The sequence below is a fragment of the Prenolepis imparis genome, unplaced genomic scaffold, assembly GCF_030444845.1.
Source record: "Prenolepis imparis isolate NDT839.2.m4 unplaced genomic scaffold, iyPreImpa1.0 SCAF_6, whole genome shotgun sequence".
Classification (NCBI taxonomy): domain Eukaryota; kingdom Metazoa; phylum Arthropoda; class Insecta; order Hymenoptera; family Formicidae; genus Prenolepis; species Prenolepis imparis.
In genome coordinates, this window is record NW_028141164.1 from 15,654,348 (window position 1) to 15,674,363 (window position 20,016).

Sequence of the window (20,016 nt, forward strand, 5' to 3'; positions counted from 1 at the left end):
AGTTAGTAATGTTGCTGGATAAGCATCCCATTTGATACCAGAAATGGTTTTAAGGATGTTGAGTCTTGGAATAATCTTGCTTGTTAAATTAGATTCTTAGGCTTTCTAATTGCCCCCCACGGGCATCTTAGACTTGTCTAAGATGTACGGGCAGTAGCGCGCCCGGGGTCCGGAGCGTAGGTGAAGGATACACCGATATAAAACCCGGAGTGGAGGCTTCGTTAGCCCGGCAAGGCAACCTCCTAAGGGAAGGAAAACTCCGACAGAAAACCATTTTGTTTCAGATTATCATGATGAACAAAGAACAAGCGAAGAACTCCCTGGGTTCGGATACCAGGGGCCGGCGGGGGGAATATTGTCCCGGTTTTCCCCTCGTCGTCATCGGACGATGGGCCATCCGGAGTTTTGACGGCGAGAACTCCGGAGGAAGCAACTATCGCCAGGGACGGCGTGGAGGAGTGCCGGTTAGTTGGTGTTACTGCTGGATGGGAGGAGCAGTACGCGAGAATTGCGATGTTGGAACGCGCAATAAAGGACAGTTTCGCAAGATGCGATAAACTGATAAGTGCGCGTAGTGTAGTGTGTGTGGGACCTCCGACTCCGGAGACCATGAGGGACGACTCGGACGCAGAGGGGTTGGAAGAGGCCGATCCTTCCTTCGTCTCCCTCGGGTTGACGTCTCCGATGGAGGAGGAGGAGTTAGCGACTCCGAGAGGAGGACGATCTTCTGGGAGGAGGGATGCGATTTCATCTGTAAAGAAATCGCAGAGAGGTAAGTCCCCTGTTCCTGGTTCTACAGGGAAGCGCGGGCGCCCAGCTAAGACCGGCGATTATGTCGGTCTTGCTGAGGCTAAGGAGAGGCTTAACGCGGCCAGACGGGAGGAGATGCTGATAGCAGACATGGAGAGGATACTGGACCCGTCCACCGGTCCAGTCCTCTCCGCAGTTGGCAGAAAGGACCTTCCCTCGGTTGAGGTCTTTTGTGCTGGCCTCCGGGGTACTACCATCTTGGAACTCCGGAGGCTGGCTGAGAAGTTTACCGCCCAAGTTGAGAAGGTGGCCGAAGTTTCCTCTGGCCTTGACAACGTCATGGCCAGGGAGCTTTGGGTCTCTTCGATGAGACTGGGGGATATAGTTGGCGAACTCGCGGAAAGGGTAGGTGCCGCTGCGGACCCTCAGGTTGAGGCGCTCCGTAGCGAGAACCAAGGCCTGAGGGGACGCATCTCGGCCCTGGAACGAGAAGTTGACCGCGTCACAGGGGAGCTTGGCGCTCTGCGGGCAGCCATTCCTTCCATAGAGGAGGAATTCTTCGGGGGAGTGAAGAAGGCGGCGAAAAAGAGGCCTCCACCGAGGTCGCTGAGGGGTCGCCGGGGGACGTGGCGGGGTTTCCTTCTGCTTCCGATGCAGGAGATCGCCCCGTAACTTTTGCGGAAATGTCGTCCCTCATGGATCAGAGGTTGATTGACCTGAGGGGCGACATTGTCTCTGCGGTTCTGGTCGCTTTGCGGCCTTCACTCGGGGCGCGCGCTGGAGCCTCTCCCTCCGGAGGGGCTCTCGAGTGTACCCCCCCTTCGGGTGGAGTTGGCGGTGCTGGGGCGCCAGTAGCTGCTCCGGCTCCTGGGGGCTCTGCGCCCTCTGCGTATGCGGAGGGATCTGCGGATGCCCCTGGTGCCGGGGGGGGCGAAGGAGAGGAGGGAGCTCAGGAGACGTCGCCGAGTTCGGAGGAGGGCGTGTGAGGTGGCCCCGCGTTCGGGGCCTACTCAGCGTAGGACGGCAGGGATGCCGCGTCCCCTGTCCACGGCCGCGGTCGCGTTAACTGTGGATGGTGAGGGTGAGGATCGACCCACCTATGCCTCGGTTTTGTCCGAGGTTAGGAAAGGGGTCGATCTGAAAGAGATGGGTATCGGAAGCATGAGGATGCGCCGAGCGGTTACCGGGGGTCTGTTGCTGCAGATCCCCGGAAAGGACGCGCCAAGGCCGATCAGCTCGCTGGTCGGCTGAGGCAGGTATTTGGTGGTTCGCGTGGCGTTCGAGTGTCCCGATCGGCACGGACGGCGGAAGTACGCCTTAGGGGCTTCATGTTTCTTTCCTCGCGTGAGGAAATTCTTAAGGAAGTGGCCGACGTTGTGCGATGTCGGTGACATACGGGCTGGTGAGGTCCGGAGGTCGCCGAAGGCTGATGTGGTTCCGCTGCCCCGCGGTGGTAGCGCGGAAGCTCGCGGTGGCGGGCAAAGTCTGGGTGGGCTGGGCGGCTCTAACGGTTGTTCCGTTGAGTCGTCGGCCCATCCAGTGTTTCAAATGCCTGGAGTTTGGGCATGCGGCCCTTAGGTGCAGTTCCCTTATTGATAGGGGGGACTGTTGTTATCGGTGCGGGAAGGTGGGGCATAGGGCTGCCGTGTGCACGGCGCCGCCCCACTGCGTCGCGTGCGCTGGTAGGGGTAAACCCGCCAACCACCGGTTGGGCTCGGGGGCGCCAAATTGGCTGCCCTCCCGAGAAGGCATGGTGAGGAGCGGATTGGCGTCGCTTCCAAGAATCGGAGACAGGCCCCGGGACGCCCGGATGGGGAGTCCTGTGCAGGGCCTTCCACAGAGGGAGGCGAGGAGCCGGGAAATATGGAGGTGGACCCAGTTGACGTGGGTCTGCCTCCTTCCCCTATTCTTGATTCGTAACGTTTTGTCTACGTTTAATGTGGTTATGGGGGCTGCAGCCTATGTTGACCGGTTTCGGCCGGTCTGTATGGCTTGGTTACGCCTCTGTTAGTTGGTCCTTATTGTATGTCATTTTATTATTTAATGTGGATAAGGACTGCGGCCTGTCTGACTCACCTTGGCGGGTATGTTAGGTCCGGGTACGTCCTTTCAATGTTGTGGCATTTTATTCTTCGTGGTATGTTGGTCCTTTGGATCTCTAGTTGTTTCGGGAGCAGGGGTGATTGGTGTAACTACCGGTCACCCCTGTTTTCCATTGTCTACGTGGAGGGGACATGGAGGATACGGCCACTCTGGTCGGCTTAGGCCGGCATGCATGGTTTCGGTTACGCCTCCATGTCACCCATATGGTAGTTGTAACACGTTTTACGTGTCCTGTGGTTTGTCTTATGTGTGGGGTCGAGTCTTTTTGGCTTGCCGTTCGGGAAGGCAGGGAAAGAGAGTGAGGGCTCCCGATTCCATTGCACGTCTACCGGGGACGAAGGGGGAGTGAACAAGGCAACCATTTTTCCTCCTCTCGCGCACTTCCGTTGGGGGGTCGCGGGCGTTGGCAGGGGACCCGAAAGTCCCTGCGGGTACGGGCGTGTACGCGCGCTAAGCCAAGGGGGCCATCTGAAGTTATGCGTTAGCGGTTCCGGGTGGTCCCCCGGCGTGCACGGGGTTGCCGGTGAGGTTTAGCGGATATTATTGGGTGCGACCCTTCTGGTCGTACCACGAGTCCCGCACTACCGTGGCTAGGTCTTCGGACCTTTTTCTCTCCCTCAAGGGGGCTGCGGTGTGCGTAAAGGCATTCTTCGTCGTGATGAAAAAAAGGCTTTCTAAATGAGTTTTAAATCAAGGTAAACTCTAAGAAATCGAAGAAATTGAGAAAATAAAATGTTCTTGTTGTATATATTTAATGAAAAGTGGCTCGTAGTGTAACTTTTAGGTTTCTTGGTTTCATTGTTGTCACGTCCGGACAATTAAAATTGTTTGGTCTATTTTGGGTCAAATCATTTAAGAAATTTACCCGGGATTAGACCTTGTTTGTGGGTTTATATTTAATTATTTAATCCTCTGGGCCGAATAAATACCGAATTTTATATGTTTTGCGACGAGGATCAGTTTTGTTTATTGTCTTCCAATGAGGATAGTTGATGTTAAAGTGGATTGGAATTAATTTATATTCTATTTTTTTAGGAGTTGGATTAGATTTGAGAGTATGGAGTTTTAGATAGAGAGGTAAAGGATCTTGATTTTTAATAATAGCTTCCTTAATTTGAAACGTAATCCTCTTAATTTGAACACGTCTGCCTGCTTTTTTGGGCATCTAATAAAAATTGAGAAACATTAGAATTTGAATTAAGACTGTTTAATCATAGTCGCCACACTATTGTCAGCGATTTATGACGATTTTCGCCATGCTCTTCGACAGCGCCAATCTTAGTCAAAATTCAAATTATTATAATATTAATTTTGTTGTTGCCATTCTTATTGACAGCGACAACTTTTATTGGAATTCTGATAATTAAAAGGACTACGTCTCTTTCCAGATTAATTTGAATTACTTTTATTAGGTTTTAAACACAAGTTTATATTTTCTGATTAATGACAATTAACTGAGGACTAATGTCAAAAGTCTAAAGACTATCCTCATTATCTCTCTTATTTATACCAAGCGGCAAGAATCCCCGCGCAGGTTCCCGCCCTTGTTTCTTAAAGAATTTTTAAGATGGGAGGTCATTCTTGTCCACGGTGAAATATAATAGTGAATCAATATTCTTATCAACTGCCCACCTTCATTGACTCGTGCCAATCACTACATGGATCCGTATCGATCCATTTGTTACTCCCCATATTAATTTATTTAATTTTATGTGGACGTCACACCTTCCCCCTTTAAGTCATACATTGTGAAATATTACACAATGTATGAAGTAGTATATAAAAAAAAAATTGTTCTATTTCTACGTATATACTACTTCTTTTATAACGTTTTATAAATATTATGTAGAGATTATACAGGTTACATACATAGCTCCTTTGGTATTATTTTATCAATTGTGATCAAGGATCACTTTTTTTTTTTTTTTTTTTACCAACGTCTTACTACTAATAGTTCACTAGTTGTAATTAAGATAGATTTATTTATTAAAAATTCCTCAATACAATCTCTACATTTATGTGCCCAACAACTTATTATTAATAATTCTTTATTACAACTAGCGCAATTAGTTAATCTATTGTCAATATTTCTTCTCATACATATTGAATGCCAATTAATGTATCTTTTAAAGGTTTCGGGTTCACTTAATTCTAAATAACATTCTTCACAAAGACGTCGTTTTGGATACGTCCTTTCTACAAAAACGATTCCATTATCTTCTCGATTGATAAGGCATAAGCATCTCATTAATGCGCTATATGTTTCCCAGTAGTCCTCAGGACGTACTCCATCTATTGGTCCCTAGAATTCATTTAGATGATTCTCCGCTATTTCTTTTGCAGGCCGCATTTCTTAAAAGTATTACATATTATTAATAATCGAGGGTATTATATAATATTATAATCGAGGGTATAGAGAATCATTGCGGATAGGATCATTCTTTCTTTCATTTTCGATAATGGAATTTGGATAATATGTCTGTGCTGTGTTTATGTTTTCTTGTATATGTAATGTTTCTTGATTTATTTTAATTTGATTAGTTGATTCTTTTTCCCTTTCATTTCCTTCTTTTCTTTTCTTATTTTCTTCTTTTTCTTGATTTGATCCTTTTGCCAGATGCAATAATAGATTTGTTATTGAATCCCATAAAGCTCCTATTAAGTGGATTGACCATCCATATATCATATGTAGTGCATAACCATGTATTATTGTATCAATTATTAATTTTATAATTCTGATGCAAAAATATGCTCCAATCATTCCTGCGCTTGCATTTCCAAAAGATATAAATGTTCTCCAAATTCTTCTCCAAGTATTTTCTGTAATTTTTTGTAATGAATTTTCATCCAGCAGATGTGAAAGAGATATTCCTTGCGAAATTATTGGTTCTCCTCTCACTCCTCGGGCCATGATATTTAAGATTCCATTTTTCTCTGCTGGAAACATAATGTGATCTCTTAAATTTTCAAGATCACTATTGCTGTATATTCCGCTTGCCGCCAATGATCCTGGATCATTGTAGTGCCATGTGGGTTTTGCCATTGGTGCTAATGTTAATGGAGGTATACTTAATTCTGGAATTGGGGTTATTTTGTACCACTCATTATTTAAATGGTACATTGGCGGAATTACTCTATTACAGGTAATTTGTACTCCTGTTTTGAAAAGAATGTGTGTACGAGGTGCTAGGAAATATGTTTCATTCCCTTTTAATACTGGTAATTGCTGATAACATTCTTTTTCATGTCGAATTTTTACTTCCACTGCAGTGCATTTTATTATGTGAACAACTTCTCCAGAAATTACCGCCGTATATCCAGGTCCCTTCATGATTTGATAAGCAAATTCATCTGGAGAGTGTATGGCTATGCTTAGAGCATTCTTCATTACTTTTCTTTCCATCTCACATCGTTGTTTTAATATGTCTCTGTATAATTGATTCATTTGTGTTCGTATGTGTTTTTCTACATAAACGAATTTTGAGTTTACATATGCAAATATATCTAAATTTTCGACTGATAATCTCCGTTTTGGAATAAAAGTTTCTCCTTCTTTTGTTTCTAAAATTAAAAGTTTAGGATGTTCTGTTTTTACTAATATGTATCCGCAAAGATGCTCTTCTCCTGTGTTTGAAAGCGCAAATGTTATATCTTGTGTTGATAATGAATAAATAATTTGAATTTCCTTATTTTCATTATTAATCATTTTTGTTGCATAGCCTTCATATAATATATCATAATGATTAAATTTACAATAATCATTTGGTAATCTGTCCCAGTAAGAATTTTTTCCTTCACTATCGATACAATTACTATCAGAATATTTACATACTGTTCCTGAAGTTAGATGTATTTGATTTGTTTCTAAATTTATTGGAGCCTGATAATTATTTAAACTTATTGTTATTATTCCTTGAACAACAACATTTTGCCATGTTCCATAAGGATCTGAATATTGTGCTCCTGAACATTTTCCGTCTATTGTTAATGATCCCGCAAAAATAATGGTCTTGATATCGTATAATTTATTTTGAGTCCGTGAATTATATTATTAATATCAACAAAGAATGTTTTAGTTTGATGCATGTTTTTACATTGATCCAACGTTGTTTCAATTATATATTGCGCTTGTGCATTTAATACAGTTGATATGTGTGAGTGCATTCCACAATAATATATCGTTCTCAGTACAGAGATTTTACATTGTATTACATTAATTGATTCAAATTGCGACAATTGTAATAATTGGATATATGTTTTCTTGACTTCTGGTTCAATTAATGGTATATTACATTCTTCTACATCAAGTAAAGACATTGTTGTCGTGTTGAGATTAGATGTTCCGCAATCAAAGCCGATGATTCCATTTATTCCTTGTATTAAAATATTCCAGTTTATTATGAACCAGATTATAGTTTTCATCTATTAAATATAAATTAAAATTAATTCTTATATATATATATATTTTTTTTTTTTTTTTTTTTTTTTTTTTTTTTTGAAGATTGAATATGTTGCGCGGTACAAATTCAATCTTTTATTATTTTTTTTATCACCTTTGTTTTTCGAATTTTGTTTGGATGTACAATTCTTAATTTTCCTTTATAAAATAACTTGATATTTCCATTAGGCAAGATGTCTGTTATAATATGTGGTCCAGAATATTGATCTCCCAATTTTCCTTTTTTTGGTTCACAAAGAAGAAAAACTTGATCATTTATTTGAAATTCTTCAGGATTAATTTTTTGATCATAATAATGTTTTGATTTAATTTTTGATGCTATTAAGCATTCTCGTGCCAATTCTTGTAAAGTATAAATATTTTTCATTAATTCTTGTAAATAATCATCATATGTTTTTTCTTTATTTATCTCATTATTAAATTCACTAGATGGTTGTCTAGCAATTTTCCCAAATACCAATTCATAAGGTGTATAACCTGTAGATTCATGAGTACTAGTATTGTATGAGAATGTTGCATATTCTAATAATTCATCCCATTCTGTAAATTTATTTACGTATTGTTTTAAATATTCTATTAATACTAAATGTGATCGTTCTAAAGCTCCATTAGCTTGTGGATAAAAGGCTGTAGTTCGATATTGTTTGATTCTAAATTGTTTTGCAAATCTTTTCATTAAATTACTCATAAAATTAGTACCCTGATCAGTTAATATGGCTCTAGGAGCTCCAAATATACAAATAAAATATTTTAATAATGCATCAGCTATACTTACAGTAGTAGTGGATTTTAAAGGTATGGCAAGAGAAAATTTGGTTAGGTGATCTTGAATTGTTAATATATGGGAATGTCCTTTTGAGGTTTGAGGTAGTGGTCCTACTATATCCATGGATACTTTTTCAAACGCAGAATATGGTGTGTCAGTTATTAACATAGGTTGTTTAGTTTTGATTCTGACTAATTTTTTAGTTTGACAAGGTAAACATTGTCTTATAAAATTTTGAATATCAATTTTAAGATTTTCCCAATAGAAATTTTGTCTGATTCTATTATAAGTTTTTGTAATTCCTTTATGTCCCCCAAAAGTTGAACAATGATTTTCTTCTATAATATTTTTCCTTTTCTCAACTTCTGGAATTTTAACTAACCCATGACAAACTATTATTTTTATTTGAAATCCATTCATTGCCTCTCTGATATGATTTAAAATTTCTTCCCATTTATAATTATCTATTTCTGGAGTTTTTGATACATTTAATATTTAAATTGGATTTTCTGTTATTGTTTTTCTTAATTTAATTGATAAATTTTGTAATGTTTCCTTTTCTAACTTTTCTTCAATACTATTTTTACAAATAAAAATAAAATGAAATTTATTTCCTCTTTTAATTATTACAAAATTTCCTAGTTTAGCATTTTTAATTTGTGGTACTAAATTTCGACTTTTTAATTCTTTTGACCCATTGTCACATGGTTTTCCATTTGCAGTTAAAAAGTATAAATAATTATCTTTTCTCATAAAAATTTTATCACGACTATTTATTATACTATGTTTTTGTGTTCTTGTAATTATTTGTTTTTCACTTGATTTATCTATTTCATCTATATTAATTTCGTTAAATGTTTCATCAATCTCTTTATCAGAATCATTTTCACTATCTTCTTCTTTTTCTGAATTTTCATACTCCTCCTCATCGTCATCATTGAGATCGTTGTTTGGTTCGTCATTTGATGTTTCCTCAATTCTGTAACTTTCATTTCTTTCATTATTATCCACATTTCCTGTCAAATTTTCAAGTATTTGTAAAAGACTAGATGGTATAGTTATTGATTGATTTATGAAAGTTTCATTATTTGAATTATTTCCTACTTCTAAATTCGAAGTTGCATTAATATCATTATTTTCAATATTATTTTCTGAATTTTCTAATATATTTTCATAAGACAAATATTCTGTTTCGTCTTCATTTATAATTGGACAATTATGTATTTCTGCCTCAATTACATGTTCAGTAAATAATGGTTCTTTTAATTCTTTCCTTGTAAAGGGTATACTTTCTCCTTCTGATTTATTTGTATTACGCGTTTGAATTCCTGAAATTTCTGGTTCTAGTTCTTCTGTCATTGTTCCTTGACGTGGTGATACTGGCAAAGATCTTGGATTTGCATTTCTTTGTCTTGCTTCTTCGTCTTCCGGGCATTCCTCAATTTCATCATACAAAGGATAAATTGAATATATATTTGTTGTAGGATTTCGTGATAAAGCATCAGCATTGGCGTTAATTTTTCCTGGTTTATAAATTATTTCATAATCATACTCTGCTAATTTAATTCTCCATCTTGCTAATCGTGAAGTTGGATCTTTTAATTTATGAAGCCAGGTTAGTGGTTTATGATCCGTTATTAAAATAAATTTATTTCCATAAATATATGGACGGAAATGTTGTACAGCATAAACTATCGCTAATAATTCTTTTTCTATCGTTGAATAATTTTTCTCAGCGTCGTTTAATACTCGCGAAGCATAGCTTATTGGATGATCTTTCCCAATTTGTTCTTGACTTAAAATTGCACCGATTGCTGTTCCTGATGCGTCTGTTGTTAAAAGAAATGGTTTCGTAAAATCCGGGTATTGTAATATTGGTTCCTCACAAAGTGCACTTTTTAATGTATCAAACGCTCTTTATCTTCCCATTTAAATTCAACTTCCTTTTTTAATAAATTAGTTAATGGTTTAGCTATCCTTGAAAACCCTTTCAAAAATCTACAATAATATCCCGCCAGTCCTAGAAATTGTTTCACATTTTTCGGGTTTTTAGGTTTTGGAAAATTTTCTACTGCTTCAATCTTTTTAGGATCTTTTTAGGAACTCCATCTTCTCCTATTATATGTCCCAAATATGTAACTTCTTTTCTCAAAAATTCACACTTATCTGGTTGCAATTTCAAATTTGCTTCCCGTAATCTTGCAATTAATTTTTCAAATTTAATTTCGTGTTCTGTAAGTGAACTAGCATATAATACGATATCATCTAGATACACAAAAATTTCATTCCCTTGCATTCCGCTTAGTACTAAGTCCATTAATCTTTGGAATGTCGCTGGTGCGTTTTTTAACCCAAAAGGCATACGATCAAATTCATAATGCCCATGAGGTGTTGAAAAGGCTGTTTTATGACTATCTTCTGAATGGATTTTTTATCTGATGGAAACCTGAAGCAAGGTCAAATACTGAGAAATATTTCGCACCGCCCAGCTGGTCGAGTATTTCTGTTATGTTTGGAAGTGGATACGCGTCACCTACTGTCTTATCATTTAGGTCACGGAAATCTAACACCATTCTCCATCTCTTATTCCCCTTCGAGTCTGCTTTCTTTGGTACTATCCACACAGGCGTATTATACGGAGATTTTGATGGTTTAATAATATCTTGACTTAACAATTCATTTACTTGTTTATTTATCTCTTCCTTATGAATTGTTGGAAATCGGTATTGTCGTGTATGTATTGGTGTTTCATCTGTTGTAATTATTCGATGTTGCAGTACGTTCGTATATTCGAGATTCTCTCCCATTAAATGAAAGCAATCACTTCCTTTTTCAATTAGTCTTTCAACATGAATTTTTTCTTCATTGTTTAAATGCTTTAATCGTAATGCATCAATTATTTTATTTTTTCGATCAATTTGTAAATTCAAGTTTGATTCTGAATTTATTGATTCAGTTTTTATAATTTGATTTGCCTTAATATTTAAAACTGAATTGAGTTCTAAATTATTATTAGAGTTTGAGTTTGAATTTGAATTAGAGTTTTGATTTTGATCTGAATTTATTTCAGATAATGATTTTGAGTTTGTATTTAGGTTCGAGTTTGGATTTTGTCTCTGAATTTGATTTTTATTTGTTTCAAAATCGTATAATTTGATATTAGGAATATATACTTCGTGATCTTCTTCATTTGTATTGAATACTTGTAAATATGCTTTTCCGTTCCGAACAGTTACTAAAGCGTTTCCCAAATAAATTCCTTTAATTACATTTAATTGTGGAACATATCCTTCTTTTATTTCAGAATTAATGACATTTATATGCATTTGAGATATACTTCTACCAGGTATAATTAATGTTTCATTTAAATTTTCTTTTGGTTCAAAAAATATTTTAATATCTTTCCATTCTAAACAATTTTGTTGGTAATTTACATTTACTTGAAATTGTTTGAAAAAATCTGAACCAAGAATACCGTTTTGTGGAATTGGAAAATAGTCTTCAACCAAGTGAAAGCCGACTGGACATCCTAAGATATCTATCTGTGCCAGCTCTAAGGTGGTCACATGATGCGCCGTGATTCCACTTAATTTCAATATTTTATTTCTATCCACTACGGTTTCTTGTGATAGAGAGTTTGATTTAATTATATTTGGCCCTGATCCACTGTCTACCAAAAACTCTAATTTTGAACTGTTTATTTTTACTGTCGGAACTTCTTCTATATGAGCTATATTTACTTTTCTAAATTTTACTCCATCTCCGCAGAAATTATCCGTGTGGGGCGTGAATTTATTTTTCCCGGGGTCGCCCCTGTTCTCTCGGGAGTCTCCCCGTTTCCCTGTGTTAGTGAATTTTGTCGAAGATTATTGTTATATATTCTTTTTCTACATTCCTCAATAGTATGACCAAATTTTTTACAATAACGACATGTATTTCCCATATTATTTTGATTTTGTTGAAATTTTGGAGATGCATTATTAAAATTATTATTGTTATTGTTATTATTTGATGATGAGCTGGGATTAAATCGTGAATAATTTTGATTTTTATTTCCTTGAAATTTATTATTATTTATTAATCTGCATCGATCGGCCGTATGACCCTTCTTTTTGCAATATTGACAGCTAACAATTTCTCCCCCAATATGCCGTACTGAACTTTGTTTTTCTTTACTCGGTTCTTTTTCTGCAAGGACTACGCGTCTAATCATATTTATGGTTTCTAATTCTTTTTCAGCATCAATCGCTCGACATTCTATTTCTTCAAATGTTCCTACCTTTGTTATTATAATTTCTCTGTTTAATCCGCGTAAGAAACTCGTTTTTAAATGTTCATTTATTGTTTTTCGAAATTCTTCACTTATTTGCCCAATTTCCCTTTTCTGTGCATCAAGTATTCGTTTCCCTAATTCTCGAATCCGATTCGCGTATGTTGCTACCTTTTCATCTTTCTTTTGACAAATATAGGCTAATTTTCCCTGGGCTTCATAAACTGTTTCTCTAGGACCATATTTTGTTCTTAAAAATTCTACTAATGCTTGCATATTATTGAATGTATTACCAAGTATTGATTTATGCGCGTCTCCTTTTAATTTATTTCGTATCGCTCGGACTAAATTTATTTCTTGCGTCGGCGCAACCATGCTGAGTGCTTCCTCACATCCCTCAACAAAATATACAAAAGGAATGTTTTCCCCGTCAAAATTTGGTACTGCTTCTAATGCGTCTCTTAAGGAAAAATGTAATAAATTACCTAATGTTCCTTCCGTTATTATAGTTATTCCTGTTTGTGGTTGTTGTTGTTGAAATTGAGATTGAGGTTGAGATTGTTGTGGTTGTTGTTGTTGCTGTTGAAATTGTTGTATTACTCTCTGTTGTTCTTGAACTATCCTCCTTAGTTGGTTGATATCGGTTTCCCCTGAGGTACCTTCCACTGGTTCAGATGGAGGGGTACGATCCACACAACCCATTGTATTTTATTCTCTATCACTTTCTCTGTTCTTTTATTATCGTTCACAGATATTATTATTATTTATTATTTTTATTATTTATTATTTTTTTTTAAACCGCACAAACTTTCGTATCCCACCGCTGTCACCAAAATTATGTCACGTCCGGACAATTAAGATTGTTTGGTCTATTTTGGGTCAAATCATTTAAGAAATTTACCCGGGATTAGACCTTGTTTGTGGGTTTATATTTAATTATTTAATCCTCTGGGCCGAATAAATACCGAATTTTATATGTTTTGCGACGAGGATCAGTTTTGTTTATTGTCTTCCAATGGGGATAGTTGATGTTAAAGTGGATTGGAATTAATTTATATTCTATTTTTTTAGGAGTTGGATTAGATTTGAGAGTATGGAGTTTTAGATAGAGAGGTAAAGGATCTTGATTTTTAATAATAGCTTCCTTAATTTGAAACGTAATCCTCTTAATTTGAACACGTCTGCCTGCTTTTTTGGGCATCTAATAAAAATTGAGAAACATTAGAATTTGAATTAAAACTGTTTAATCATAGTCGCCACACTATTGTCAGCGATTTATGACGATTTTCGCCATGCTCTTCGACAGCGCCAATCTTAGTCAAAATTCAAATTATTATAATATTAATTTTGTTGTTGCCATTCTTATTGACAGCGACAACTTTTATTGGAATTCTGATAATTAAAAGGACTACGTCTCTTTCCAGATTAATTTGAATTACTTTTATTAGGTTTTAAACACAAGTTTATATTTTCTGATTAATGACAATTAACTGAGGACTAATGTCAAAAGTCTAAAGACTATCCTCATTATCTCTCTTATTTATACCAAGCGGCAAGAATCCCCGCGCAGGTTCCTGCCCTTGTTTCTTAAAGAATTTTTAAGGTGGGAGGTCATTCTTGTCCACGGTGAAATATAATAGTGAATCAATATTCTTATCAACTGCCCACCTTCATTGACTCGTGCCAATCACTACATGGATCCGTATCGATCCATTTGTTACTCCCCATATTAATTTATTTAATTTTATGTGGACGTCACATTGTAAAGAAAATGGTGTATGTTGATTTGCTGGGTGAAATAGATAATCCAACAACTTTTGTCTGAAACATTTTGTTGTACAAAAAAAAATAAAACAGTTTAGGTGTGGTCGATTAAAATTAGACATTATGTATATAAATATGTAATTAGAAACACAATTAGCCATTGCAATGAATTAAATATCTTCCCTAAAGTCAAATAATATGTATAAATCGATAGTGTCAACATTAGTCAATCGCTTCTTCAGATTCTTCAATATTCTTATATACAAGATGTCTGGTAATTTGCGTCTCACCCGTTAAGTGCAGGTAGAATAGGTTAAACCTAGTAGAAAAGTCCTCTACCATTTTGCGATATTCCCAATAATTAATGCAAAATTAGTTTAAAATTCAGCCTATTCGCGCGCCTACAAGCACGCGGCGAGAAGAAACAGCCCACTCGGAAGTCCAGCGTTATCCGCTGCTCATACATGCTATTGTCTTTTGTAGATCGCTCCTCCCCGCGCCTAGCAACCGCGTAACATTACACTGTTTCTTTTCGCCGCGTACTTAGTAATCATGTAAGACTTGGCTGTCTCTTCTCGCCGCGCGCTTGTAGGGTGCGCGAATTGGCCGATCTTTTAAAATTAACTTCTCATTAATTATTGGGAATATCGCAAAATGGAGGACTTTTCTACTAGGAAAGTACTTTTTAAACCTACTCTACCTGCACCTGACAGGTGGAACACGAATTACCGGACACCCTGTATAATTTCATAACGTACACTTGAGTTAGAAAACTCTTAAAATTACACATAAGTTAGAAAATGCCTTGTATTATTTTTATTAAAATATTCATTTTGTAAAAACAACGATAAATCTTTTATTTGATGCATTGGGTCTAATCTTTTAAGTAAAAATTTAAAAGCTTTGGTAATTGTACTATCTCACAAGCATAACACTATGTAATTACGAAAAATTATGTGACTAAAGACACTATCTGAATATTAGTGTGAATAGAAACTTTATAATTTAGAGTTTCAATGTTATGCAACAGATAGTAATTTTAGTTTATACAAAGAATTAATTTAAAAATTCAAAAATTTAAAAACTTAAAAATTTTAACAAACAATGTATATGTATATCTTACATTTGTCATTACTTTGATTCCTTATGACCAAGGTATCTGCACACAATGATATGCAAGGAATATATAATGGTTCTTCAGAAAATCCTTTCCATCTTGGAGTACCCAATAAACGGCCTTGATAATTATATAATGACAGGGTACAGAATTCCACAATTAGAAAATGCCTAGAAAAATTTATGTAATTAATAATGAGGTAATTTATATCTAGGGTGTCCTATTTTAAAAATTCCGTTCAAGTATCTCTTGAACAATGCATTTTAGGAAAAAATGTCGAATTTTAGACAAAAGTTGTAGGATTTCGAGAAGGAAAGAAGTTGGTTTTTTCCTAAAGGGCGATTATCAAGATCATTTAAAGCTTATCTATGCTTTTTTATATGGAACTATCTTAATTTTTTATATAATCGATTCGTCGCAATATTTGCTTTAAATAGGTCTGTTCGTGTTGACTGAACTCGCTGCACTAGTTCAGAGGTTATCTTTTTCCTTTCAATGTCGAGCAAAAAAGGTAGACTCTGAACTAGTGCAGCCAGTTCAGTCAACACGAACAGACCTAATGTTATAAGGTAAGTTGGTGGCTAAAAAGTGTATAGTTTATTAGATATTTTATACTTCAGTTTAACATAATGTTACATAAACAATGAAATATCTCATAAAATACTTATCATCGATCTTATCTCAATACTTTTAAGCATAAAATAAGGAAAGGAATCAATTGGTGCGAAAAAAAACACATAGTTTTTAAGGAAAAGTCACGGACATAGAAATAGAAGGACAGAGCATGAAGTCCTACTTTTGACGGGGGGCGTGTTACTTAAGACATGCAGGAAACCACTCTCCGCCATGTTCTTTCCCACTACTTTATACATAGATACGTACATGGATACGTGTCTGTGTATTCTACATACTACTGTGTGAGTGCAGTTGAAATAGAAGATGCGATAGCTGGGCCTAATCTTTTATTTCATATACATATACAGGCAGTGTTGCCAATTTCAGGTTGCGCAACACGCCAAGTCGTAGGAGTAAGGATAGAGTGGGGAGTGCGGCGTACGTGTGAATCGGCGCGTTAAACGAACGAAACACTTCCCCTACCCCCATCCCTCCGACTTGGCGTGTTGCCCGACCCGAAATTGGCAACACTGTATATAGATCATAGATATATTACATATAGATAGCTTTATCTATCTTACTGCGTGCCAAGATAATTAAGATATCTTCCTCCTTCGCGCATGTGCCATTGCGCATTTCTGTTGACAGCTTAGAAAATATCTTCGTCTTTCATTTTATATAAAAATGCTATGTTCAAGCATCTGCCGAAAGACAAAACGACGCGAATGCGCATGTGCGAAGAAGGAAAATCTTCATTTATCTTGAGACGCGCGGCTCTAAGGTAGAGATGGCACAAAGCTCTATCTATATGTAATATATCTATGATACAGATTCTACGAATTCTATGTGTGCGAAGTTAGAAACAAATATGGCGGTCCTCCCCGCCACAAACGTACCTACCCACTCTAGCTCATGCTCTGTTCCTCTATTCCTAAATCCGTGGGAAAAGTATGTAATTTGCAACTAGCAGTAAGATTGACGAAAAATGAATATTTTACAAAACTTTTTATAGTTTATGTAAAATTATGTTAAACTAAAGTATACACACATTATTTCGTAAACTATTCACTTTTTGGCTATCTTATCCTTATAATTTTTTATAGTGAATATTGTGAGGAATCGATTTATATAAAAAATTAAGGTAGTTCCATTTAAAAAACATAAATGACTTTTAAATGACCTTGAAAATTGCCTTTTGAGAAAAAGTCAGTAGCGCTAACTTTTTTTCTCCTCGAAATCCTACAACTTTTGTCTGAAATGTTTTTCTCAGCATTGTTTAAGAGATATTTGTGTGAATCTTTTAAAATGGGATTTCCCCCTCTGTACGTAATAATGTATAATTATTCTAATTACATTATATTTATCCATAATATTAACATTTATCTATAATATTATAATATTAATATGTAATATAATATAAATATAATGCAAATTAGTAATATAATATAATTATGAATTGTATTATTGCAAATATTAGTATTCTCATAGGTATATTTTTGTTGTTTAAAGCAGTAATTATTTTATTATTTTAACTTGCTCTTAATCACAAATTTTTTAATAACTATAACTTTTATTGTGCTTTATGTTATTGTAAAATATTAAGCCAGAAATATAATTTTGATTTATATTCAAAAGTAGAAAAAGAAAATTTAGTTATTTATTTACATTTATTTATATTGAACTGTAGTTAGAACAAATTTGCGATTTCTGAGAAACTTTCATTTTAAACTTTTTAGTAAAGTATTAAATTACTAATAACACACACATATTTTTATATTTAATATTAATTTTTCGATATTGCTCCGAAAGAAACACTTCGAGTTGACGGCAGCGTATTGAAAATAGATACCAAAATAGTGTAATATACACAATTTCAGCCGCGGCAAATCATTTTTTTCAAAGTTTTTACCTAAAAGTAAAATCGGCAAACGTTAAATAGAGCAACGAGATACCGTTGTGACCTAATGTTGTCAAAATCATCATCCTGAATAACATTCAAAAGATATTAATCATTCCTTAGTGTTTATTAAAAAATTATTAACAAAAAAATGTAAATAAGGCAGCACTTATCATTTTCTTAGTTGAACTTTGCTTTGCGTGGAAAATTGTAAACCCATGTGAAACCTTGCTTTGTGTGGAAAGTTATCAACCCATGTAAAATCTTACTTCGCATTAAAAAGTGTATGCAGTGGAGGCAGTGTGTCCCCCCCACCCCTCTACGGGGAGCACCACTACATAAAAATTAGACACATAGGTTTGAGTTGAACCTCGTTTTGCGTGGAAAATTGTAAACCCATGTGAAACCTCGCTTCGCATGGAACGTTGTAAATCCATGTGAAACCTCGCTTTATTATTATTATTATTATTATTATTATTATTATTATTTACATTTCTTCTTTTTATTCTCCCTACTCTTAGAGGTATTAAAAAGACTGGACGGGACATTGCCAAGTCCAGTTTCGCTCTTACGTAGTATTTAGGAATGTTCTTGTTATATTGTAAGTTTTTAGTATGATTGTTTTTTGTGCTTTTCTTCGTGGTTGCATATAGGTAGTTTTAGCTGTGTCAGGTATTTTTTTGAACGTGTTCGCCTGTTGTGTTATGCCTGTTACTGACATTATTAGTGGTATTATGTATACTTTTTGTTGTTTCCATATTCTTTGTATTTGTTATAGCCCTAAACCCTATATTATATTTAAAGATAATTATATATTTAACTTAAGCAATTATATTAAGCAATCAAAATTAGAATGCATACCCGCGCGAAACGCCAACGCAGCGGGTCGCACGCAATAACGAAAAAACGAGGCTAACGCCGACTGAACGATTACGTTACAAAATTGCCAAAATGCAAGCGAAGCATCCCGTTAACCTCCTTTGCTTGCATCTAGATCTTTTGATTGCGCGTGTCGACCCAATTATCTAATATAAAAAGGACCCATCACTAACACTCGGGGGTCAATTCGAAACAATAACGTTATACGTATAAACCGCGTCGACGTGGAGGAGCGACAAGAAGTGTTCAATAGTGATTACGAGTATCGTTCGAGAATACACTCTAACGCGCATTGTAATACGCGAGTGCAATTGTAAGAAGACCGATATAAATCCTGGAAGTTTGTATTAAACACTGTATAACGTCTTCGGGTGTTAATTCCCTGGAAAAATCCCGAACTTCCCAGTTCCTATCCGGCCACGATCCCTTAAAAAATTTCGTGCCTCACGGGCACAACATAAAATATTTCTTGTGCTAATGATGTGTATTTTTCTATTTTCTCATTGTGCTTGTGTTCTATATTTGCGTCAGTTGGTATTGAGATGTCGATCAGATATGTTATTCTTTCTCTTTTCTTTGTGAATGTAAAATCTGGTATTGAATTTCATTGTTTTGTCCGTATGTATCGTTATATCCCAGTATAGTCTATATTCTTCATTTTCAATGATGGTTGTTGGTGTGTACTTGTAGTATGGTGTTGTTTTGTTCTATGTTGTATGCATTGATAATTGCTTTGTGTATTATTTTTGCTACTGTGTTGTGTCTGTCTGTATATTCTGTTTGCTAGTAATTTACATCCTCCTGTTATATGGTCTATTGTTTCTGGGAACTGCTTACATTTTCTACACTTGTCCTGTGTATTTGGATCTTTGATAATGTGTTTTAGGTAGTTCTTGGTTGCTATTACTTGATCTTGTATTGCTATTATGAATCCTTCCGTTTCTGGGAATAGTTTACCTTGTTGTAGCCATGTATATGTGTCTTTTGCGCTTATCCATTTGTTGCTCACTATGCAGCGATGTTTTCCATGTAGCTGTTTTTGGGTCTATGTTTCTATTTTATTATGTATGTGTTCATTTCTGTTATGTGTCGAATTCATGATTTTGCGCGGCTAAATTTAGCAGGGTGTAGTTTTTATTTGTTTGTGTTATTATTTTGTGTAACCTGTTTTGTTTACTAAAAGTATTGGCGGAGTGTTTGTATTTGCATGTAGTGAGTGTATGTCTATTAAGTCTCAACCTCCTTCTTTGTATAAGTTTGTATCTAGTTCTTAGTACACCAAATAAAATTATATATTGGAAAAGGAAAAAATTGTAAATCATTTAAGAAACGAAAACTGTATCTGTTCAAGTGTTGGTTAGGCATTCCCCATACTTTTATTTTGTAACTTTTTTTC

General features: G+C 36.1%; 1 protein-coding gene across 1 annotated transcript in view; it reads right to left on the reverse strand.

The window, feature by feature from the left end:
• Oseg5 (intraflagellar transport protein Oseg5) overlaps positions 1-20,016 on the reverse strand; it is a 238,155-nt gene that overhangs the window by 41,910 nt on the left and 176,229 nt on the right. Inside the window, exon 9 of the mRNA XM_083040402.1 lies at positions 15,236-15,399. Coding sequence (XP_082896528.1) covers positions 15,236-15,399 — 164 coding nt within the window. The remainder of the gene's footprint in view (positions 1-15,235; positions 15,400-20,016) is intronic.